Source organism: Salminus brasiliensis, chromosome 13 (genome assembly GCF_030463535.1).
Source record: "Salminus brasiliensis chromosome 13, fSalBra1.hap2, whole genome shotgun sequence".
Lineage (NCBI taxonomy): Eukaryota > Metazoa > Chordata > Actinopteri > Characiformes > Bryconidae > Salminus > Salminus brasiliensis.
In genome coordinates this window covers 9,968,412-9,994,134 of record NC_132890.1, presented here as the reverse complement: position 1 = coordinate 9,994,134, position 25,723 = coordinate 9,968,412, and the positions used below count along the sequence as shown (strand labels likewise).

Sequence of the window (25,723 nt, the reverse complement as noted above, 5' to 3'; positions counted from 1 at the left end):
TGTAATTAGAGCAGATCTCACAAAATCTGTCCACAGGTGCTCCCCTGATGGCTGTCTTCCTTTCAAGTGTTCTGATTAATTTTCTATAATTAGGCACACAAAAGAGGTGAAGAGGAAGGGTTCTGCTAACTGGTCACTTCACAGCTCCATGTTACAGTTTTGCAGTGGTTAGAGGTCTCAGGTGGCTGTAAATCGCAGGTGAGTTTCTAACGTTCACGCAGCAGAAAAAGTTAAGGGGGAAACCACACAAAGACTTTTATTATTTTATTTATTTTTTTTTTTTTAACTGTAAAGTAAAGCCACAACTTGGTGTATTTTTTTATTATTTTTATTTTAAATTCGTCACTTTTACAACGAAAAAAAAAAAAACCCATTAAAATAAAAGGCTACAGCAAGCTGTTGAAGCTGGAGGACATCTTCACAGTTCCTCGTCGTGGTGGTGGTGTCTGTAGGTAGCGGTGTGGGGCCACCCTGGTGTTGTGAAATAGCCGGGTTATCGCGGACGTGTGGCATCGGCCTGATTCACAACACCAGCTGCAGCACACACACCTCACACACTGCTCCCCTTGTCCACTCACGGGCATCATCTTGCTTGCGACTCGTACGAGGCCTTCCGATGATCATACTGGTAGAGATGAGCAGTTTAGCAGGACCACACAGCCATTCCCAATTTCATTTTGGATTTCTTACAAGTTAAAAAAAAAAAGTAACCTTAGAAACTTGGGCTGTTGCTTAAACATTTGGTCGAGGTAATGTGGAAGTGGTGCACAGTAAAGCAAGTGTAGCAGCTCCAGATGCTAGCGTTAAAAATGCAGAGCAATGCCGGGGATGACGAACAGGGGGGCCTGAGACAATGCAGCCAGGCGAGGCAAAGCAAACACGTCCATCTGTGGACGCTGCAGGCATTTACTCCTTAACTCACCATCTGCTGAGAGAATCAGTGGGGTACACTAAACACCTTCTTCCTGTGCATCCTCGAGCACGTTTCCGTTTCTGTCTGAGACAATATGGCAGCTCATAGTGCTCCACAATGAGGGCATGCTCTTTTCTACAGCTGACTTGTGGTCGACCGCCCTTCCTTTTGTTCTTGCAAATTGTGACAGAGTTGTGTTCTGTGGTACACTGGCACGGGTCTACCTCAGCATGAGATATCAGCTATATGCAGTGGAAAGGTGCATACAGAAATGTGTAGTGACATTCATTCCTGCATAGATGGACAGCTGCAAGCAGGTTGGTCTGTACCTTAAACCTGTGCTTCTCAAGCTGGTCCTAAGGGATCTTCCAGCTGGTCCACAATTTTGCTTTATGATGTTAGAGCAAAAAAAGCTGACCATCTGAAGGACCTTGAGCACCGATTTGAGAGCTACTACCTTACAAAATGCAGCCGCGGAGCATTTCACTCCAAAATCATAAAATTAATCCACAATAATGAAAATTAATCAATTGGATGCAAGATGATAAAACATAACACAAAGTCTTACCATAAAAGCAAATAAATAAAGATGGGTTTATGGTCAGAACAAAAGCAAAGCAAACATATGGGGAACTGAAGTTCGAGAGTTATTTTTTATTATCTCAAAATGATGAAAAAGAAATACAAATACAAATTCACACAAAAGGGTGTATGGAGCATGGAGAAACAAAAGGAACAGATAGGGCATGGGGGACAGTTGGAGAAGCAGGAGGGGGAAAAAAAGAAAAAAAGATTCTTTCTCTCTCTTGCTCAGTTCATCAGGACCTCCATCTGTACCAGTCTGGCATTGGTGTCTCCCGCCATGCGGTATGGGATCATCCCGGCAAAGGTGATCAGTGCCCGGGCTTGGCTGCGCAGTAGCTGCGCATACAAATGTGGAACACAAAGAATATTGACAGTTATGAATGGATACATAATCGTACAAGAACATCAGTGATATTTCAATGGCAATTTGGCATACATCCCGCTCTGACCTTTACCATGTGTCAGCTGCACAGACTTAATATTTTTAAGAAAATGATATATCAGATGGCTTGTTGCCAGGTAATTTAATCTAAAATGGGTTTTAGGTAACAAACAAGAGTTTAATGGCTATAAATCACTCTCTCTTGCTGCTCTTATCCAATTGCGTATGATCTAAGCTTTCCTCACCGAGTCCCGATCCTCAAGTGTGCGCTGTGGTCTGCCTGGCGTACCCGCTGTCACCCCTTTCAGGCGCTTGTACTGTGTGAACAAAATGTTCATGGTGGCGAGAAGCACCTCTGATAAATTGTGTCTGACCTGCAGAGAAATGGAATAGCGGCGTGAGAACGAGCTTCATGGTCATGGAGACTGAATGTGAAAAAGAAATGCCTTTGGAGTTGATGGCCTTACCTCATCACTGAAGTTTCTGAATGCTGCCACTCTCTCCTCTACACTGTCTTGGCTTAAAGGAACCAACTTCAGTCTCTCAATCACCTGACAGATACAAGCGTAAAAAAATATATAAAGGATACACGTTAGAATAATCCACAATAAAAGCCAGCAAGAAGGTGGGCAAAAGACATCTGAACTTACGTCGTATGCAAGGTCGATGTGGCCAGCATGGTACTCGTCAAAAAAGGTCATGAGGTCCAAAAGCAGGTAGAAGGTACTGTCCACAGACTTTTCTCCGGCCATACCATTAGTGCGGAACCTGTGAGTTAGGGAGGGCGATCGTAGCATTAGAGGCCTATCCCAGTGACTCTTACTGGTAAAGTGTGGAATGAAATCCCCAGTCTGCCACACGAAGGGCAGTGGGGTTGCTATACCAACTGCTTAACCACACCATAGCAACTTCACACTCAAGCCTCTTTCCATTATTAGCACCATGTCTAATACGCTAATCTAGTTCACAGCAAGATGCAGATGAATCGTGCCCCAAGGGGGAAGAACCTCACCGTTCAGCGATCCCCAGCGCCATGTTCTTCAGTCGCTCTTTATTGGACTGTGGTGCACTGACCTGGGAGATTACTGGACTCAGCAACCTGTTTATCAACTCCAGCACCTTATCTGGGTTCTATCACAAGCAAGACAGCATAAAAAAAGTGAGATGAGATATTTCATACAATCTTAAAACTGCTACTGTTTAAAAGTCTTGCTCACCTTGGCTAGCTCGTACAGTTTGACGGCTTCTTCAAACAGGCCCTTGTTCTCGGCCTCTGAGGCCACTTTGGTGATGATAGCCCGCGTGTCTCCGGCAAACTTGTCAATCACACCAGGCTGAAAGGATTCACACAATCCCTTTTTTTAGAGCCGGGCAGTGTTTCAGAACGCACGTTTGTATTTTAAGACTTTGGCCACCAAAAGAACAAAAGAACACTGTACTCTGCGAATGCTGAAACAATAGAACAATTTTGCAACCCGTGTAGAGCTGAATGGGTACAATAATGAACGTGTGCGAGTACAATGAGTCGAAATAAAGCCACGGGGGACGCTTTGAATAGAGGCATGATTACTGAAAGCGTTGTTCCAGCTGCAAGTTAGATAACACTACATAAAAGAGCACAGAAGCCAGAGGCATACCTTTCTGCTTCCATCTTTTTCCAGTCTTCCCAGAAGCATGTCAAACTATAAGGGAACAGGAGAGTTAGGGATTCAAAGAAATGGTATAATAAACAGCAATGGTTAAAGGAGCGAAATGCCTGAGCTTGCTCACTCAGCCTGCCGGCCCCACCCTACCTCACGACTCTCAATGACCAGCTCACTGACGCAGCGCATAAACATGTTCTCTCCTTGGTTGTCTTTCTCATTCCTGCAATCAATCAGCACAAGGCACAGATGTAGTCTTAAGCGTATTAAGAAGACATACAGGTTAACTTCGGCAATAAGGACATTGGTTTGATGAAGGTGGTAAAGGAGGTAACAACACCTAAGAAGAACAGATTAAAAACGGGTTCATCTTTTCAATAATCGTTCCAACCATGTGGTCTCCAAAAACAATGGACCTAGTTGCACGCAATCCTGGTGTGTGAAAATGGTTTAATTATTCACGGAGATCATCGAGAGTCAGAGAGCATTCCGAAAGCAATCAGAGCTGCTAATGAATTATTCATCCCTTCTCAGAGAAGGAAAGCAGTTCTTGAAGTCAAGGCGAAACGACTTCCAGTTAAACCTCTGGCCCTTAACAAAAGAGCTCAAACCAGAAGTTGATCTAAGGCCGGCTTCACAAGGCCTTGTGATTGGACTGGGTGGGGTGGGTTTACGTACCGCAAGAAGTAAAAGTACTGCAAGGCCTCTCGAGGGTCTGTGGCTTCAAATTTCCGTGTGTAGAGCATTAGGAGACGGATGAAGTTTAGCCGTCGAACCATTGGCGGATCTCCTGGTTCTTGACTCACTAAGAGAAAGGCAACAAATGAGACAAGAAATAAATGCTCAAGCATAAAAAAATCATTTAATTGGCTTCAAATGTAGTATCATCTCAAGTCTCAGTCCAATCCATCCCAATACAGTTTCTCTTTCTTAAACGGTTCTCAATTAAATGTATTGTAGATTTAAGGATCTAGGAAAGTTAACAGAGGCTACTGGTACTGTCGGACCACCACTTACGTAACTGAGCGCTCTGCCCCGATGACTTAAGCAGAAGTTTGAGTTCGTAGAGGACGAGGGCCACATGCACAGCATGACTGCGCAGGCGCTCTACACGGAATAGGAAGGCCACAGCCGCTTCGAACTGCGCAGTCAGGAACAGCACCTGGAAGTAGAGGAAGGGCTGCTGGCTGGCCGAGAAATGAGACTCGCCTGTGGAAGTCACCAAATGGGAACAATTACAACACCTAAGCAACAGTGATGCTCTGAGAGTTTGAATCATACGGCACTGACCAATCTGAAAGGCTAACACGTGCATTTTCTCCCTGACATGTGAAGCCAGCCTCTGCAATTTTCCAAGACTGCTCATGCAGCCGAACTCGCTGAAAAGCAGCTGCCCGATTCGGTGTGTGCAAGCTGATGAGCAGATGTTCACGATTGGACAGCACAGGTGTAGATTAAAAGGAAAGAGGAACTAATGGACACCAGACCACAGATTCCAATTATTATCTAGTACAAAATGACACTGTGTTTCTATATTGCTGCCTACCACTAATTACAAGCCCAAAGCAATACCAAGGCTCTAGGAGATGAACAACATCTACATGTAAATCCAGTGAAGTGAGGGTTTGCACCTTAAGGAAATTCAAATGCTTCTTTAAGCGAGTAATAGGTTCTGGTGCAAACGTCCGTGGCTGTAAAGCTCTTAAATGGGCTGCTTTCTTTCCATTTGCATGAGCTGAAATAATCCTCTCTCATTTAGGCTGCGGTTCGAGCTGCCGTCTTTAAAAAGAGCAATGAAAAGAGCTGCAGCTGCTGGGAGTGCAGCGGCCCTTATCATCGAGAGAGAGTCTTTAATGTGGCCTAGTGGAGGAGCAGCAGGAGAGATAAGCCTGACTCATCAGGCAGGTGGGGAAGAATGGAGAGCAACGCCTTTTAAAATACCGCGAGAGGAAGTTTTAAGCCATAGAGACAGAGAGAGTGAGAGAACACGAGCAGGAATGAGAGAGAGAGCATAAAAGAGAGAAAGCACAAGAAGGAGAGAACATGGCCAAGAGCTCATGAGAGAAAGAAAGAGAGAAGAGTGAGTGAACGCATGTTACTGAATGTTTGAGAGAGTGAATATGCAAGCAAGAGACAACATGAGCGATAATGAGAGACTACGAAAATTTTAAAAAGATTATAAAGCACAAAAGGAGGGAGGAGAGAGAGCAGTACAGCGTGTGCAACAGAAATGGAGTGCGAGAGAGAGCACAAAAAGACTGAGCAGGAGACAAAGTGTGAGAGATCACTCACCCTCTACATGGGTCTGTCCCAACACAGTCTCTCAAATTTAAATGAATTATTGAATTTAGAATCTAAAATTGTGAGCCTCACCGTAGTCCTCCAGGAGCTGTTTCTGTAGCTGGGCCAGAGTGAGCCTGTCCTGTGGAGCACTGCTGCCGTCATCATCAAAACACACCTGGTTCAGCTGCAGGAGACAGGAAAGGGCTTAATGCACGACAACTACGTCCACAGCACTGACACCACCAACATACATACAGTCACTAAGCTCATTTACACAACTCAGTAGGAAAAAGCCATATCTGAAGAGCAGACATTCTTACCTTCAGCCACAGGTAGTCCTCTGTCTTATCTGCCACTTCTCCATGGTTGTCGGCGATGTCACATTTGCCGATGAGGCAGTAAACGGCACGCTTGTAGGGATCAGCACTGTTGCGCAGCACACGGCGGTAATGCAGTCGCAGCTTATTCTCTGTAGCTGGAGCCAGGCTGATCGACAAGAAAAATACCACATATATTAGGAAAAAATGCTGAAACAGGTACAATACTTTATATTAATTATTTTGTATTCATAAGAAAAATAATGCTATTTAATTTAATAAGAACACTGTTTATATTATCAAATAAAATAATGTATAATATTCTGTAATGCTTCAATAAGTAGATGTTTTTCCCCCATGAATGATTAAGCTTCCTTAGTCATTACGTAGTCATCTACAGCTCTGTCCATCAATGCCCAGATTCTTAAAAACTAGTCATATTATTTATTTAAAAAAAAAAAAGTCATTTTAACCAATACATCTATCGGCACCAAAACTGGTCATCAGCTATTCAAAACACTGCTTCTGAACATTGGAATGGTAACATCTGGGAAACAGAAGAAGAAGAGAGCCAGTGCTTCAAGTGTGCGATCCATTCCTAAGTGTTCTCACCGGCGGTCGGGGCTGTTCATGTACTCCTGGAACCAGGTCTTGAAGTCTCCCAGCTGGTGCTGCGCCCGATTCACCACCTGCATGGCTGCAGACAGGTCTCCACATCGCAGGCAGTAATAGATCAGAGCCCACACTGGGTGCCCCTCCACCTCCCCGTCCTGTTTCCCCACACACACATAGCAAACACACACAGCAGGGTTCATCTTTCGGTCTTATTGCATTCCGTTACCCTCTTTTCAGCAGTGCATGTTGAAGCGCATCTGAACTAAGAGGCTTATTTGCTCATGCTGGGAGAATCCTTTGCCATGTTATCTAGAATGCGCACAGGCACACTCGAAAGCATGCGGTTTACTGTAGGGTCCTGCTAATGCGCGGCCGTGTGATGTGCGGCGGTGCAGCATTGGAGGCTCTACAGTCTGCTGTGCTGCGCAGTTTGGTGCAGTACCTGCATGCCTGGCAGCGGGCCGGGCAGTTTGATGTTGAGAAAGCTGTGCACCAGCTGATAAGTGCCAGGCACGCCACCTAGCTGAGCTTGGTGCAGGTTCCCGAACACAGTCACCATGGTGTAGTTCTTGTAGCTGCAAAAAGTGTGTACAAATACAGGAGTCAGAGATGTATCTTAGCTTGACGTGCTGTATAGGAACGCCTAAAGGCAATGTGTATTTCTTCTGTAATGCATTTTATAGAGACGGAACATATTCCATCATGTTCCCTTGTTTTCCTCTGTCTAACCTGTTCTCCAGAAAGGTCAGAGCTTGTCGAACAAAAGCCATCTGCATCTCCACAGCAATGCGGCTTTTCAATGTGTCTTTGGCTGGCACCAGCAGCACGTCCGTCATCTGTTTCACCATCAGCCACATGTCGGACACATTCTACAAACACAGTAAGACCACTAATCCATACCAATCCATATAGCCTTCTTAGGGTTTAAATGGAGCACAAAACACTGTTCAGAATGACTCAAATTTAGTCAATGACAGATCACCAGTGTAAGCTCGGAGATGACATTCTCCTCGTACAAGCTACGCACAAGCCCTACCTTATCATCCAGGCTGTCGGCCACTGATGCACACAGGTCCCCAAGACTGGGCTGAACATGGCCGTTCACTATCTTCTCGTTGAAGACGTAGATCTGAGGGAGAGATAGGGGAGACACTTTCATACTGAGAAGGGAGGGCTAAGACCTTGCGGTGAAGTGGTGGACAATGAAAAACAGGATAAAGACAATGAACACGTTCAGAAGGTCGTCGAAAAAGACCACAAAGAGGAGAAACAAGATCCCACAGGCGATGTGACGGCACATGGTGACCGCACTAAATAATCAAAGCAACCAATTTTTTTTTAAATAAATAAAAATAAATGAATGAATGAAAAAAATAAAACAAAAAGGGAGGGAGAGAAAGAATGTGATAGACAGACTCAGAGAATCTGTCTTTCCCTTTGTGAACGGATTGTGGAAAAATTACCCATAATGCCTCTTGCAGCCAATCAATCTTTCGGATCAATCACTGTGCTTGGCTTGCATAACATGACCTGATTTCGCCAAGTCAAGTGGTACACAGACGAGCAATCAGCAGTTAGTGAAGGACAACTCAGAACCAGCTGAGCTCATCATCCAAGAAAGATGGATCAAAGAACTCTTCTTTGAACGAAGCCACTGAACACTCATTTTTGGTACCATAGGGAATAATTTTTTTTGGGATAAGACTGTGGTGTATGAAGGACCTTTTAAAAAGTTAAAAGAAGTGTATTTCATAAAACACTTCTTTTTTTCCTAGAACGTTTCTTTTATGGCTTCCCTCATAGAACCCTTTATAGCACCAGTATTTTTAAGAGTGTGCACAGCCACTTAATACCTTAAAGTAGGGCATACATTTTCATTTACAGTATGTATATATTGGATTTCTGTCTTACAATACTGATTACAGCTGGACTACTGTTAAAGCTGGTTGAAATAAGTGTATACACACTCACCTGTCTGCCATAGGCCACCTCCACACTGTCCAGAGCGCTGCGTCCAGGAGCCCCGACTTCGCTTACAAAACTTGGCTGCATTTATAACAAAAAAAAAAAAAAATAAAACACACAAAAAAACAAACCCACACACATTAGCAGTCTTATCATTCACATGCAGTATGAGGCAATGAGAAAGAGCTAAACTAAACTGTCTGTAAACATATGGATGTGTATGTATGCGTGTGTGGGAGGGGGGGTCTGCCGAGTGCAGGAGCCAGCGTTATCTCCAATTTGTTTAAATCTAAACGCAGCGAGCAATGTAGCATGAAAGCCATTGTGGAGAGCATAACCCACGCTTGACTGCACATTATTCAACAGCGTGAGTACGCACACACAAACACACCTCCGGCCAAATGTGAATTTATCCCTTCAAAAGAAGAAAAATCAACAATTTCTCCGGAGGAAAGCTTGGAAGGAATCAAAGAATTTGCAACCTGCAGTTAAATGCAGAGAGTCTTTAGATGTTTGTGTGGATATCTATAGAAGGACAGCCATGGAAACACCTCAGGTCAGTGAGGAAAAGAAGAAAAGGAAAGGAAAACAGAGGAGCAGACTGGGTTTTTCTGGGATAGGGGATGATCCTGGCACAGAAAGTGAACAGCAGGTCATACATGGAAAATTTAACTGCTGCTTAATAATTGAAGCCGCAAGAAAAATGCAGAACACATACAAGAAAAACACCCCCCCCCCCCAAAAGAGACAAACGCATGATAATAAAAAAAAAATGTTTCACAGTGTTTTCTTTCTCTCCGTCTGACCATTTGGAAGATAATGGCAGCCATTTTAGTTGTTCACAGTAGGACCGATTTGGGAGTAGTCTGCCTTATACTAGTCATGACATGCATTTTCTTTTTATTATGTCCAGTACATCACATGCTGTACTAATATCAAAAACAGGAATTCACCATTACATGAATTCCTGGCCATATTCCTGGTCCATGGAGATACCAATACAATTTTTTGGACCAAATGTAGTCGAAATAGGAACTTCAGAAATTACCATTTTATCAAAGTAACACTATCACAGAGGGTCATGAATGCAGTATAATAAATCAAAGCAAGGCGTCAGGAGCCCCGTTTTATCGAATGTCCTCAAATAGGTTTAAATTATCTGCTAAACCATAATGTCTGTCCAACAATGTTTTAACACACTTATTGCCAATACAGAAGAAGGACAAAACCTTAATTATCGAAGATTTTATTCCAAGGCATTTTGGAGCATTTCAATTGAGCCTCATTCATACATGTACGATAACCTAGAACTTTTCCAGACATTACCCGGAGGAGCTGCATGTGTGAACACAAATGTCCAAATTATTTGTGCTGGATATTACCCAGACTTTATTCTGCCAGCCCCCAAGCACAAAGTCCGGGTGATGTCAGAGTGAGCCCAAGTGTGTACAGAGGTGTTTCCTGGGAATTCACAGTGGGTCATGCTGCTCTTCCTGCACACGGTCCCTTACCTAAACTTTTCAGAACATATCCTGTAGTGAAAATGAGCTCATTGATGTACTTTTGATGTGTGAAAGGGCAACAGTGAAAAATGTCTGGACCTGATTTTCCTTTACAACTTTACAAGAGAAGTAAATGTATAAAGATTTAATTCCAAATCATTCTGGAGCATTTGGTCCTTTAAGTATGAAATATATGTGTACAATAACATAGTAATATAACAGTAATTTAAATGGATTATTTTGATCACACTGACATATAAACAAACACATGTACAAAACTCCAACAGTTAAAGAAATCAGCCAAATGAATTACCCTAGACTCACAAAGTCAAAGACCATTCCTTGAGAGCTCAGCCTATTACTTACGAGCTCAGCCTATACCTTGCAGTTTCTCTCCTATCCACTCAATAATAAAGCTGCTTGTAACCTGCATTTAGTGTGAAGCCACGTTTTTTCTAGGCTTACTAACAGGAATGATTATATATACCAAATCAGCACTAGCTTTTTTTTTTTTAAGCAATGTCTGAGTGAGGCCTTGTGATTAAGTTAACATGATACATGTCTATAAGAGGAGGTCATTTAGAATTTGCACGCTCTTCATTCACACTCCATCATGCTCACTTATGCATGTTTTAATCTAGGGAAGATCTAGGCCACACATAACCAGAGGCTGCGTACATAATACCATAATGCCAGGCCATGTACTGTATACGTATAGTTTTATATAGAGTTTTATTCACTGCTTGAATCATATCCACACATGCATGTGCAATGTGTAAGCTTTGTGTGTGTTTGTGTGTATGTGTGTTTGCAGACCTCCACATCCTGGCTGAAGTCCAATGCATCCTCTCCTGCTCCCAGCAGGGTGTGCAGCACTCTCTGCTTCACCTGCTCCCACTGCACCAACATAGACTCGCGGTGGTACTCTTCTGCCAGCAGGAATGTCTGAAAGAGAGAGGGTGAGGGAGAGAGGGTGAGGGAGAGAGGGTGAGGGAGAGAGGAAGCCAGAAGGAGGGCGGGAGGGAGAGATAGTGAGAGACAGAGAAAGAACATGCATGAAGGAGAACAGTATGAGAGAGACTCAAAAGCCCCATTGAATAAATAGGTTATCCACCATGTGACGCATTAAAAATAGCTTGCAGAGGGAGCGGCCTGGACCTGCGAGTTTGCAGCGTACGATAAATACTAACAGCTATCAAATCACTGTCTTCCTCTACATTCAGGCCATGCCTTCCAGGGCTAGGCCAGAGAAAGAAAGACAATGGCTTAAAGCATCAATCTGGGTCTGCTCCTCTAAAGCCTGATGGCGTGGATGCCTGTCTAAGGGAAGTGTGCCACTAACTGGGTCTGCCTTCACGCCTGCTACAGATTTAGCCCAGGCCCTGATTAAATTCTAAGACCTTTTGTCTATTTTACTTGCTCCCAAAGGATCTATGCGTGATAATTGCGAGTGTTCTAATTAAAACGGCTTCTGAACTGCGAAGCAAATGATGTTGGAGTAGAGAACCAGCGGGTGGGGGGGAGGAGATAACATCAGCAAGGTGACGAGTTACCGCCAAGTTAAGGGGAAGCTCAGGCTTGTTGACTACATCTATAGCAGAATTGTGGTTCTTTAATCAAAACTGCAGTCACGTATACGATCACTGCAGCTCTAATTTATCAACATTGTTCAACTAAAACATGGTGGAAGAATTAAAATGAGGCACTATTCTGTATCAATCCCATCTTTATGAGACAACAGATAAGTTAGGAAAGACAGATAGTTTTGCGCTTTAGGCATCTGACAAAGCGCTTCTGTGTTGCAGTGAGGTAGCACAGGTCTTATGACTGCCCTCTGCTTTCCGCTTTCCTCTGGCTGTGTTCCACCCCTCCCAAATCAGAGGACTGAATAGATTAAGTGGAGACACAGAGGGGATATTGACCCGGCAGAGGTCTGCTCTCCCGACTCTGAGTGGGGGATAATGGCAGGCGGGCGCTTCCTATTTTTACCTCTGATAGCTGCTGAGGAGAAAATATGGACAGAAGAGGCAATGACCTAAAATCAGCTATGCCCATAAAGTCTTCTCTAAAACAAAGAGAGCGATGCATGATGCTGTACCCTGTGTCCACAGTTCAGGTTGGGTAGGACAAGACAAAAAAAAAAAAAGTATACAGATAATACATAAAATTCAGATATCAACCTGACAGAGTTAGGATGAAGCAGTAAAGATGGTCTGACCGTGAAGTAAAGTAACAGACTTACCCTGCGTCGAGACTCCTCGATGGCAGACAGCAGCGCATTGTCTCTCTCGTTCTTCAGAAAGCCCTGGAACAAGAGACACGGCCTAGAGGTTAAACGCACCGCAACCTACTTTCCCCCTCTCCGCATGCAGAGCACACGCCCTCTCTCCCTCACTCTCTCCCTCTCTTTCACTCTCTCTCTGCTTCATCCTCCAGGGCGAGAGCGCCACAGGCCAGAGATGGAGAATTGCCATCATTATCATGATCGCTGCTAAAAATGTGCTTAGAATCGACCCTGCGCCATACTGCAATTCCATTCCTCCAAACCGGCGGCGCCAGACTAACCTCGGCCACTTTGGAACAGCTTCAGTTACATTCGAGAAGGTTCTAAAAGAACTGCGCACTTTCGACAAACCCGCTCTTACGCAAATGTACGCATTAGCGTACATGAAGAGCTACCCACTGGGCGTCTTAATTGACGCCTACAAAAGCTTTACCACAAAGCTCTGATTAGGGAGACTCAAGAGGAACAAAAGATCTTTCTCCGTAAAACTCAGTCAAAGATCCACCAATCCTTTCTGGATTGGGAGCTTAATGAGACATTTTATATAGGTGAGTTTCCAAAGCATCTGCTTGCAGTTTCTGGGTGGGTCATGATATCTCTTCGGATAAACCACAGATGAAAATACTTAAACACATGATTGCATGTTGGCTTAGTTGCATCTTCAGGGGTTACAGAGGGACGCTATTACCCAGCGGACCTAGACTTATCATGGGAAGTCACCCACACAAGTCACACCAGATGGACTGGAAGATAGCTGGCCGCAGTAAGATTCGGTTAAAAAAAAAAAAAAAAAAAGGAAAAATAAATAAATAAACCGTGTGGCTTTAACATTAAACACGTATAGTAAATGTACCAAGGCAGGCGGCCGAACATACGTGCACGCACACTCGCTCGCTTGCTCATTTCGACGGAGCATGGAGCAGTGAAAACCCGTCTGCTGTGCCTGAAGATAGGAAGGGGAAAAAAAGAAGACATTTTTGCAGACAAAATGAGCACATTCACTCTCAGAGCGGAGCCACGCACTGGCACAAGAAAGCCATCTGCAACATGCACAGTGGGGGTTGGGGGAGGCAATGGTACACATATCTGAGGGCAGTTGGCAGTGGTCAGCTTGGAGGTTACAATAAAGAGAGTCCGAATGCAGATGGGTGGGGTTGAATGGCAAAGCAATCGAATACTGCCATGCCACGCGCCTTTTGGACCCCTTGCAAAGCTCTCAGCAGGTATCCACCGCACCCGCCGAGAATGAGGGACATTACACACATCACATCACATGCCATCTCTTGTGCCATTCCATGGTCTGAGTCATTCAAGGCACTACCTTCTTAACAAGTACCACACCCCTTTCTGACCATCCTCATCTTCTGCTACGGCGTTTTTTTTTTTTTAAACGCTTCCCCTCGCGCATTTTCTTGAATCAACGTTCTACAAAAGATAGCAGCGCGAAATAGCAGCTGATGAATGTATGAATTCATCCAGTCATTCTCTCTGCTCCTCCATCTTCAGAACCAGGCTGAAGCCTATCTCTCCCCTCCCCCCCTTCCATACTCTGTTACTTCTCCTTCCACCAGCCCCCTCCCCCCGGAAGGCTCAAACCCTCAGACCCCCATAGCCTGCCGGTGCCTCAGATGCCCCTTTGATGGACAGCTGCAAATGAGGATTGATTTATTGTGACTTGGGGAACACGTAGTCTAAATGACATGTGTGGATGAAGGAGTGGAGCTGGTGGGGGAGGTGGGTGTGCTGGAGTGGCTGGATAGAGACCTTCTCTTCTCAGGGGCCACGACTGCATGTGACTTCTCCATCGTTCTACACTCTGAGGAAAAGTGGAATCAAATTAAAAAACGACCCAGTGCTGGTTTCTCGAACAGCTAATTTCTTGCTCAGTCATTGTGGCCCTGTCCTCCAAGCAGGGCCAAGGGAGACACTAGCGCCACCCACTGGTCACGAAGCTTCTCTATTACAGAACAGGTTCTACCCAGTCTGAAAGCCTGGAGCCCCCCCCCCCCCCTTTTCTTTCTGTTCCTTTCATTTTTAAATATATAGGGGCTTGGGTGAGGTCTCAGCAGGGACCAGCTGGCTTCTCAGAAGAACTGCAGAAACTATAGAGATATATCCTTCCAGCATCACGTTATTACTAGGGCGTTGTGCTTTATTCAAACTATTACTGCATACCTTAAAATCCTTGCCTTCTTATCTTACACATATTTGAAAATATGCACACATTTACCATGAGAAATATGTATATGGCACACAAAGACAGCAGTTCACACCCAAGCAGCCATGCACTCGTACAGAGCACTGCACGTAGGTGGGGAAGAAAAAGGGTGTAGTAACCCACACAAGAAGCTACTGAGATTTTCTAGGAGGTTCAATATATAACGCCCTGCACTGGACAGGCGTTTTCGGATCTCAAGAGCGGTTTGGCAGCATAAGCTCATAGTTCATACGTGTTCCACAGAGCTGACATACTACACATGATTCTACTGTGTCCGTGGTGCACAGCACATACAGACTGCGCAGGTTTTCTTCAGGAGTAGCCTCTTCAGACAATCAACCTATATTTCTATAAGATGGTCCCTTAATTGGTTTCATGCAACTTGTACGCACTGTCGGACACACAGGAAAAAATGTTTTAACCCTTAAAAATCACAAAGACAATCAGTTTGTAGACTATAATCCTGAACCACAGTCATGCTCCTTACCTGCGCTTATGCAATGGGATCAAATTGAATTCTTTTTTTTTTTTTGGAGGAAGACCTCCATACCCTTTAACACTACTTCCCTGCTTTCACTTCTGAACAATGAACAGTAGAGAAACCCCACCCTAATGCCACCACTTCCTGTATGGCGAATGAGCCTTCACCATCATGACCATCATCATCTTCATCATTGCAATCATCCTTCTCCTCCTCTTTGGAGAACACGACGTGCAAAAGAACTGAAGGAAGAAGTGGGATCTGTGTGATCTGTCCGACTTCTGCGCTGCACATGCAACTATCCCAGTCTTTCCTGAACATTTGCACAAGTATATGCATATACTGTATATGCAGAACACGCATGTGTCTGTGTGTGGGCGATACTTACTCATGCCACGACTCAACCTGTCGGCGCAGAAGTGCAGCGAGGCGCAGGTAGCCGGTAGCGGCGTGTGTGGCTGCTGCCGCTGCCGCCAGTGCCCTCGCTCTCCTCTCCCCTGGCCTCGCCTCAGGAAGTGGGCCAGCGCCATTCGAGGGCGTTTTCTGACCTCGCTTGCTCGCCGCCGGCCTGCGCTCTCGCCTGCCATGCATACCCTCCCACCCTACGCTGGCCCAGTGGTCTGAACCCAGATATGTGCCACGAGCAGGGCTCCTGTGGGCTGCTTTATTGTCGGAGGAGGAGCGTACCAAGTCGGCACTCAGACGAGGGGGGGTGCCGAGGAGGAGCGATTATTCAACCTCAGCCGTCTGCCGCTCTCCATCACCCATCCACCCCCCCCTCCTCCTCCTCCTCCTCCTCCTCTCTTCCCTCTTTCCACTCCCCTCCAGCATCCCTGCCGTCCTCCTCTTTCAGTCTCACTCATTTCTTCCTTTTTTATACATCTCTGCATCCTTCCTTTCCAACCCCCCTCACCACCACTACCACCACCACCCCCCCTCCCCTAGCGCAATGCAATTATGGTAATGGATTTTTTCTCCCTCTCCTGATGGCTTCCGACATCCTGTCCAGAAATTGGGCTAATAATCCTCTTAAGAGTCATGTTTAGTTAATGAGAAGAGTGCAGTGGCTTTCGGAGGAGCAGGGCTCGCCAGGGCACACACAACCACATGTGCAGCAATTTCACCCTCTGTGGTGGAGCGCCTGCATTTATCACTGTGTGGAACCAGACAACAGGGGCTGCTCTCAGGGAGAGTGAGTGAGACCGAGAGAGAGAGCGTGAGAGTGTGAGAGAGTGTGTGTGAAAGAGAAGGGGGGGGGGAGCAGAAGGCTGGAGAGATGGGAAAAAGAGAGTAAAACTGAAAGAAGAGATGCATTGGTATGATTCCGCCATCTTAGTCCGCTATAGTGAGAGATCTCTCCACACTTCCACTACTCGCTCCTGTCCATCGTTATCCATCGCTTATTCTGGGTTTCTCAACCACCCCTCTGTTCCGGCTCGCTATAGGTGTGCCTTCTCTCAATCAGTCCAGCTCTTTCTTCTTCTTCTTTGTCTCGCTATAGCACCCATTACACATCATATTATGCTGCACAGCGACCCATATCATTGATCAATACACAAGCTCATCTCGTACCTCAAAGACAAAAATAAGTTACGCTACGAATTTACCAGAAACACACACATGCATGCATGCACGCACGCAGAAAGACAGGAGCGGCTACGCCTCATCAGCAGCACGCGTTTTCTTTGTCTTGAGACAAGGAGCTCAGCAGCCTTAGAGAGCAGCACACAGCACAATAACTTAATATATATAGATTTCAAGCGATTGATCTCTCCAGCAGGCTTACTACACACACATACACTTGTATGACATCCTAAAGAATGTCGCATGTGCAAGGTCTCATTCATTAAATTGCATAGAAGGAGAAGATTGGAGCCGACTCCACTGTAGACACTCAACAGACTAGAGGGACTAGGGTCATTTAAGATGCACAAAGAGAATACTAGTAATTTATTTAAATATACAAATGAATTCAATCCTGATTAAACAGTTACATAAAAGACAACAAATTTGCAGTCCCATTCGCCACACAGTGAAGTTTGATTAGGCTTCACTGAGAAATACTAGCAATGGATCAAAGACACAGTCCATCCTGACCATCCAGGGTGGGGGGGGGGGGACTCCAGGGTAAGAGAGAGTGAGAGAGAGAAAGAGAGGGAGGGAATGAGCTTCACTGCCAGGCACTAAGTGCACTTCCAGTAAGAGGAACACTCTGGCAGGCCCTACCACAGAAATATCTAGGCTGAGGAGGCTGAGGAGGGAGGGTGGTGCAGGCATGGGAGGGGGAGGCACTGTGCCTTCAGGATACGATACAAAAACATAAAGGGATCAATAAGCTAATCTGATGAATCAACACAAATCCAAGTCCACAGTCCCGCTTCTATCCCATGGTCCATCATTTATAATTCACACATATGACAGATAACGGAGAGAAATATCGAGAGCCTCCACTGTATAACCTATATACATTCACACAAGAGAAAATCATGCACCAAACACCGCAGCTGCTGGGCAGTGAGTAGGACACAGCCTAAAAGTGAGAATACGGGATAGATATGCAGGGGCTAATCTTTCACACGGTTTCGTTAAACCTAGACACGGAACGTTTAATCTGTATAAGTCTGCACCACCAACTCCACATCCAGGCCACCACTTTAAGCTTCCCTACTGCATGTAAGATGAACAGGACTGGAGCCAGAAGACTGACACTAAAGAAATGGTCTAGATGTAATTATTCATCCGCTTCTGATGCGCTTTAAGAGCTGAGACAGGAAACTAGGCCAAATGCTACACACAAATACAACAGCCTAGTTAAATTCACATCAGGTCCTCAGGTATTGGCTGGAAGACAACACCTGAGGACGTATCGAGTCTATTAATTATATCAGATCATCCAGACACATGACTTCATGCTCACTATGTGGTCACTATTGTGTCACAGCATGACTAGCCTTGATTTCCAAGCAATGGGCCTACTATCTGGATTCTGGGCACCACCCTTCTGGAAGGGTTTCATTTACCCCTGCATGTGATTTCTGTCATCAAATCAAAACTGTCCATATGTGACCAAGGAAAGATGTCAGACAGTTTTTTCATCTGAGAGTTGATCTACTCATTCATTCATTTCTATAAATCTGTTTATTAATTTTTCCCTTTTTCTCCCAATTTGGCACTGCCAATTAACCCACCTTACATAGCTCACCCTAGAACTAGCAATGCTCTCGACACTAGGAGGGTAAGGACTTGCATGTCCTTGCATGTCCTCAAAAAATATGCGAAGCTAGCCACCGCCTCTTTTTAAACTGTGGCTGTGGCATTGCCGGGCAGCTGTCACGCTCAGAGGAAAGTGCAAGGTCCCTAGCTCCAGACGCCTTCAGCATCTGGCCACCATTGCTCAAGAGTGATTAGGGGAGAGCGCCATCTATCCATCCGGAGTATCAATTAATAACATTCAAAGCATTCATATCCTCAAGAAACTGCACCTAAATACACTGTATGCACAAAAGTATTTGGGACCCCTGCTCATTCATTGTTTCTTCCAAAATATTTTTTAGTTTATTCTGCTTTTGTTGGAGTAACTGTCTCTACTGGCCAGGGAAGACTTTATACTAGATTTTGGAGCATTGTTGTAAAGATTTGATTGCTTTCAAAGAGCGTTAGTGAGGTCAGCATTTTGAATGATCTCCACCCCATCTCATCCCCAACTCATCCCAAAAGTATCCCAGAGAACATCGATCCACTGCTCTACAGTTTAATGTGTGTGTGTTGTCAATACATCTTTACAGGGATTTGACAAGCTATGTGTGTGTGTACATTTGCACATAGGTTCTCTGGTTTTAATGGGATTTTTTTAAATCCTAGTGGAAAAAAAGAAGCTCTTTGCAAACTTATCAAAAAGGTTTGTATATTTTTATTTGATTACTGTAAAGTAGCCACTTTTTTGAAAAGATGGCATTAGTCCCGGAGGACTAACTACACTGCTTGAGCATGTTTAGTGGTTAATTATAAAGGATATTGTAAACATGAGCACAGCAAAAGGGCACTGAAAACTTACAACTAGAAATATAATATTTATACACACACACACATACATATATATATATAACATTCAAATATATATATATATATATATATATATATATATATATATATATAAACGTTCAATATGGGAATTGTGGAATGGGGCAATGCCAAAGCTTAGTATTTTTCATGTGCATATCTGCTTACTCTGATACATAATCAAGTATGAAACATAGAAACTGATGCTATATGCACCTGGATTATCATTACAGATACATTCTGTAATTCAGATAGATTCTTTTAATTTTTGGTTTTCAAAATGAATACACACTATACATTCTGCTCTTCTAAAATAAGATAATATATCAAAATATGGGTTTGAAATATTGGTGAAATCTAAACATGTTTTTTTGCCAATACTGATTTAACTGCCATTTATTATTTTACATCTCTACTAGAACATAGCTTTAGAAACGCCCCACAAAGGTAGCTAAACCTACTGCAGAAAAACATGCTTCGTGTTTCTAAACAGGCTTAAGCTACCGTTAACTCCTCAACTCCCTCTTATTCTCCAGAGGCAGGGAACACTGCACAGTGCACACTACAGCCTGGTGCTGTGTCTCCTCACGCCCCCTTGTGCTGTTGAGAGGGCACACAGTAGATTAGACAGCTGCTGTGTGGAAAAACAGAAGGCCCTTCATATTGAACAAGACGTGCTGCATTGCAACTGAAGGACCATGCTGAGATCTACAGCCAGCAAATTACAAGAAGCACGCATTAAAGGAGGTGCTGACCAATCACACATTGACTACATATAATTGCCTACAGGCTCAGGATCTACAGCTAGAAGCTGGGTACTTTTCCTGGGGTTTGATTTCTAATGGCAATGACGTGAACCAACAGAGGGTGTCTGTGAGCTCATGTAGAAAGTACAGAGCAATCAATGCTCTCCTCCAGGACCCAGGAATTTTTTGCAGTCCTCTGACACTGCTCAAATAGAAAAGGTGACCGCTTCACAGAAGAAGAGCTTGTAAGCCTTGTCTTCCTAGGTTGAGGTGGATCACATAGAATGAGAGATCTACAGCAGACATCTACAGCAGCTACTATTTCACTGGGACAAAAACAAGAGAATAAAATGTAAAAGTATTAGTTGCCATCCATTTATGGAGAATTTCTTAGCCTAGTTGAAATCAATCCAGACCAACCGCTCCTTCAAGGACCTTTTCCTTGCTTTGTTACACAAGTGCTCTTAAAGAAATGTAAGTGGCACTCAACAGAGGTGAGGAGGAGGTGGCAGAACTGCACCAGCCACCAATATCTTCTAGTCTCTATTCAGCTGTACATCACTGAGGTATTATTCATGGTTGCGGATCTACTTTAAATATCCATTTCTCCATGATTAGGCAGCAGAATATTCCTTGTTCACTCATTAAGAAAGAGAATATATACAGAGTGGGCTTTAACTTAACTGGAGCTTTCAAAAGCAACAGTTATGTCTTTACAGAGGCTGCTAAGCTTATACGCACCACTTGTTCACTTGTCTTACAGCAATGCATGTTGAACTAGTCAACTGGAGACTCTAGCTCCTCCGCCAGAGACTTGTTTGTAGCTCTGCTTTTAACACGATTGTGGCAGGTCAGCTGCATGGCTTGGACCCCTCCATCTTTCAGTGCAATTTGTTCAGACAGGAGGCAGCTTGTGCAGCTGAGCCCTTACCTGTCAGAACGTCTACCCATCAGCACCGAAGCACCTCATGGTTGTTTGCTCTCTACACATCTTCTCTACACCTTGAACTTCAACAAGTGGACTTTCAGTGACCCAACAAGTCAACAGAACCCCAGTAATCCTCATTAGCAACAATAATGACTCTGCATATTAGAGATAGCTATTCAGTCTGACTATGCAATGTTCTGAATCCCAGCTCACCTATCTGAAACACACCTCTCCATCTACCCTTTCAGAGCTGTGTTCAAATTACTAGCCACAACAATGTCAACACTTCACATGGGGGACGGACACTAGAGCCATGAACAAAAGCTCATCAGAAAATATTCTCTCCCATAGGGCTGCAAAAACACAGCATTTCTCAACACAGTTCTGTCTCAGTTCAATAGAGCCACCCACCACCGAAAGAATCCTGACGCCATCCATAACTGTGTGGCTCAGCCCTGCCTCCTCCCTCTCAAATGCCAGACAGAAGAATTGTGTGCACAGCAGAAAGGCTGAATGGTAAGAAACAGCTTTCAATGTGAGAGCTGCATAAAACCATAATCTTGACATCAGCTGAAAACAAACTAAATCACCCCAAGAACCCCACATACTCCAGGTAATGAGAATCACTCCATTAAAACCAAAACCAAGCAACACCTAAGCTGTATTTCCACAAAAATCCATAACAAATACTTAGAACTGACCTTCTGTGGTGGGGAGCTATATCAGTCATCAGTACTGCAGTATGTTTGCATGCCTGTATGTTTACACATATGCTTGTACACACACATGTTTTAACACTGATGTTTCAGGTTCAATTCCTATATATAAAAAAAAAAACATTATGGTTATAATAATAGCATGTAATATGCATCCAAACCTCACCTTCCATATAAGGATAAAAAGAAAAATATTGAAATGACTGCCATATTTGACAATTCACCATTTGCAACACAAACTATTGACATTCATCAGTAAAGCACTGTTTAACTAAACTACTAGAATTTGTTTAACATTGTATCATATGTATATGATATTTTCATATCATATGCAATGTCCGTCAACTATTAATCAGAATTTTAGTGTTGTAAACCAATAGAGGTCATACAGGTTGTGCCTTACATAAAACTGCCACAAAAATGTTCACATATATATATTATTCAGATCAGTTAAACCAGGCTGTGGTGTGCATCCTCAAATTCAACATTAATGGACACACAGATTCACCAATTCCCGTCTCCAATGGCAATGCCAATCTCTGCAGTCATGTTCATTAGGCTCCTAATAACTGACAAAACCAAGCTGACATTCTAACACATTTTAATGTGAAAAGTCTACAAAACAATGCAGAGTGTGATGGCCAACTCATCCGGTGTTTACATTTTCAAGTGCCACAGTTTCCTTCAACAGACTAGAAGATAATATACACGGTATTATAGTATACTATATACGGTATGTCTAGACTATATGCATTTATATGCGCATAAGAAAATATTTTATTTGCTAAGAAAATAAATGCTTATTGCTTTCTTAGCCTTAATTAGAATGATCCAGAATCTCAACCACATTGTAGATTACATGACGCTGTCAAATACTTTCTAACTAGCTTTCTAACATTACCATACCTTCATTTCCTCTACGTAAATGCACATTCCTTACCTGGATATCTGCATCCTTCACTGGTTCCAGCGGCTCAAAGGTTGTGGCTGCACTTAGACTCTCCAGGCGCTGAGATATATGAAAGATATCCAGACCCCTGGAGCCCAGTAGAATAGAGCTGGACGGAATAAAGGAAATGAGTGTATTAAAACTTATTCCATTAATTCCCAAATAAATACACTCCCCTGCCACAAGAGGCAGTGAAATGTCTCTTTTTTTTCTTAAAGGTCAAAGAGTTGTCCAATGAGCAGATAGTTCTAGCCAACTTTGGACTATTTATAAACAAAAATGCTTATAAAAGGAAACAGAGAGGTTTTAACCAGCACCAGACTCATAAATGGATAATTGGAGTTAAATTTTACCAAAATAACCTTTTTTCTCCTCACCCACTGTCTGCTTGAACTAAACAACTTAAATCACTGTTTTGCAAAAAGCAAAAAAATCTGACAAACAGGTGAAAACTCACGCTTTGACATCGGCTGTGTCTTGAGAGGTGCGTGTAAGGGTGCGGGAGCGCAGCCTCTCTCCGGCCTGCTGAAGTTCCTGCAGGTTCCGTTCCACATGGGGCAACTCAGACACTGCCTCCGTTTCTGCTGCTAGCTGCTCTGCTTGCTGCAGGAGCTCTCCGAAGCCCTCGGCATCCATGCCCAAACACCTGGCGGCCCACAAAACAGATCTAATCTGGTCAATTATTAGCAAACACTTTTACTTCTTTAAACAAATGTTTCCAAGGTATTAAATACACCTACTTTCAGCACTGCAGCATATATAACCCAAAAAGTGGGTAATATACTGTAACATACTACTGGTAAGACATTATTATTTTGTATACAGTACTGAAATGCATATGAGAATTTTAAAATGTGCGGCTAATATGGTATCCCTGGTCTGTTTTGGGTCTTTCATATGTAATCATTCATTGAGATAATTGTTAGTCATCAATAATAAAAACTATGTATCTGGATACTTATGCAATGTACACACCCACAAATCATTTACTTTAAAGTTGTTTATAGGTTATCAGAGTATTTTGGGGACTTTTTTTGTTATAGGGCTGGTGAGGGAGGCATTGGAAAAGTTATGTTATGGGTGCAATATCCATAATATCCCCCCCCCCCCATGTGCAATTAAGAGTCATTTACTGTAAATAATATTGTTATTGCTTTTTTTAAAATTCTTATTTATATTGTGTATATAGCGTAAATTATTTATCTACATTTTTGTAACTGAGTGTCTTGCTATCCCTTTCTGCTGTGACACTGAGAATTTCGGGACTAATAAAGGATTATCTTATCTTATCTTAATTTAACTGCGATCAAGTTGCAGTTTTGCCATTTTAACACTTAAAGTTAATCTTGAAACTGAAAACTGTGAACCTTAAAACGTGAATACTACTACTGTTCAAATAGATGTAATATCTTAGGTGTCAAAACATCTTCATTGTTTATTTAACAAACACATGCAACAGTCATGGACAACATGTCACCACAGGTCCATAACAGACAATTATTATAACTACCTAATACTGAGATCACATAGGGTGAAAGATGAAATATGATTCTTTATTGCAGTCATGACAAGAGCCCCTAAATCATCAATGTAGAAAAATAACATTTAGGTTAAAAAAAATAAATGTAGCAAATCATTCCCTCAATTTAATTAACTGGACTCTCAAATGTATAAGTTGTCCCCTCAAAGCTAAGAGAATGATATATCAGACTGAAGACAGTGGTGGGATTACTGAATCTAATGCACTAGCTTAACTTTGAATTGATTACAGTTATGTTTACACTGACCCACCACCCACAGACCCAACTTAAGCTAAGTTATGCTAAGGCTGCTAACCAGCAGCACAGTGGTCGTTCCTCAAGCTAACGTGTTTTGCTTCCTAGCCCTGAGGTCTTATCTGACACGGTCGCTGTCAGTTCTTACGTTTCCTATATGAAAGTACTCAATTTTAATATCTGACAGAATTTTGAGAGACGACCACAACAGCAGTAAAGAGCCAGGCTAACTGGCTGCTCGCCTGGAGCTCATCGATGACCACGGTGTGGATGAAGGTGCTGAAGCTAACTGTGAGCACATGCTTCAGCTCAGGGAAGCATAATAAACTACCCCTGGACCGATAACTACTACTTTAACATTAACGAATCGTTACACCGAGTAGTTCCTCCTCACCTCTTTGCTCCTAAGCCCTACAGTCCACAGGTTAATCCTCAAACTCTGTTTCTGACAGTGGAGCTGGAGCTGCCGCTCATTCCTCTTTCACTCCCGGTTTCTTCTCCGCGGCGTCGCTGATTGGCTGAGCGCTCCCCCCCAACGCGCACGCGCCTTCAAAATAACTTTATTTACAACCCTGTTGCTGTAGTAAGGAGCTCGACTTTGCCTGATCTGGTAGTCATGTGGATCTACATACCAGTCAGACCAGCCGGTCTCTTTAGTGAGACTGTAAGTTATACATCAGGTAAAATCAAAAAACAGCTGATGGGAAGCCCAAGACACCTCCAAAGTTTTTTTTTTTGTTGCACAAGATGAATAGTACGGAGCCTCGATAGTATCAAAGTAGAAAAATACTACTTAAATACTTACATTTCCTACAGTTAATAATGCAGTGCCTCAATTTAATAGTAAGGGAATGTTTTTAAATTGAAGGAACGACTAATTTATTCGATGTTTGTTTATCTGGATATTTTAGAAATGTATATACATTTTAATGTTATTTAAAATGTACAGATATAATACATTTGCCTGGGGAGCAAAAAGCAACCAAGATTGTTCTGCTGATCAACAGCAACATGGGAATGCCCCGGCCATCAGTGCAATGGGTTCCAGAGGACATAGCTGGCCTCGATTTCTCTGGGTGGGTTTGATGCCCCTTCCTCATCAGTTCCCACGTGGTAGTTAGTGCTCTCTGCTGTCCAATAAGGTTGAATAAGCTAGTGATAATGTGTATGAGGGAACGGGCCAGCCATTATCCTGCCAGCACTGATACAGGGGAGGCCCAACTGCTAAGGTGGGTAGTGGAGGTGACTATTACACTAATGAGACCACCTTGATGAACAGGTCCACGTGTTCGTCATGTCTTTTAACTCGTAAGTTTCTCAGTTGTGAACGTATCTTCAACTCCCTTGAACACTGGTAAAGCT

The 25,723-nt window shown here is 43.5% G+C and overlaps 1 protein-coding gene across 1 annotated transcript; it reads right to left on the bottom strand.

Moving 5' to 3' along the window:
• Positions 1–1,547: 1,547 nt before the first annotated feature.
• Positions 1,548–24,844, bottom strand: nup93 (nucleoporin 93). Its single transcript, XM_072695654.1, has 22 exons — positions 24,756–24,844; positions 23,044–23,232; positions 22,578–22,695; positions 12,448–12,510; positions 11,022–11,150; positions 8,710–8,784; positions 7,775–7,867; positions 7,468–7,607; positions 7,181–7,313; positions 6,736–6,893; positions 6,127–6,292; positions 5,897–5,990; positions 4,541–4,732; positions 4,202–4,328; positions 3,674–3,746; positions 3,518–3,562; positions 3,098–3,214; positions 2,893–3,011; positions 2,531–2,648; positions 2,348–2,431; positions 2,126–2,254; positions 1,548–1,834 (listed from the first exon to the last, which is right to left on the bottom strand). Exons 2-22 carry the CDS (start codon positions 23,220–23,222, stop codon positions 1,724–1,726), a joined length of 2,463 nt encoding a protein of 820 aa, XP_072551755.1. The 5' UTR covers positions 23,223–23,232; positions 24,756–24,844; the 3' UTR covers positions 1,548–1,723.
• Positions 24,845–25,723: the final 879 nt, after the last annotated feature.

Bases quoted from the DNA above. Each gene is read 5' to 3' on its own strand.
- nup93 (XM_072695654.1), bottom strand. From the start codon at position 23,222: ATGGATGCCGAGGGCTTCGGAGAGCTCCTGCAGCAAGCAGAGCAGCTA. The intron at 3,563-3,673 runs GTAGGGTGGGGC...GTTCCCTTATAG, and splicing joins TGGTCATTGAGAGTCGTGAG to TTTGACATGCTTCTGGGAAG. The intron at 3,215-3,517 runs GTATGCCTCTGG...GAATCCTTTCAG, and splicing joins AAAAAGATGGAAGCAGAAAG to CCTGGTGTGATTGACAAGTT.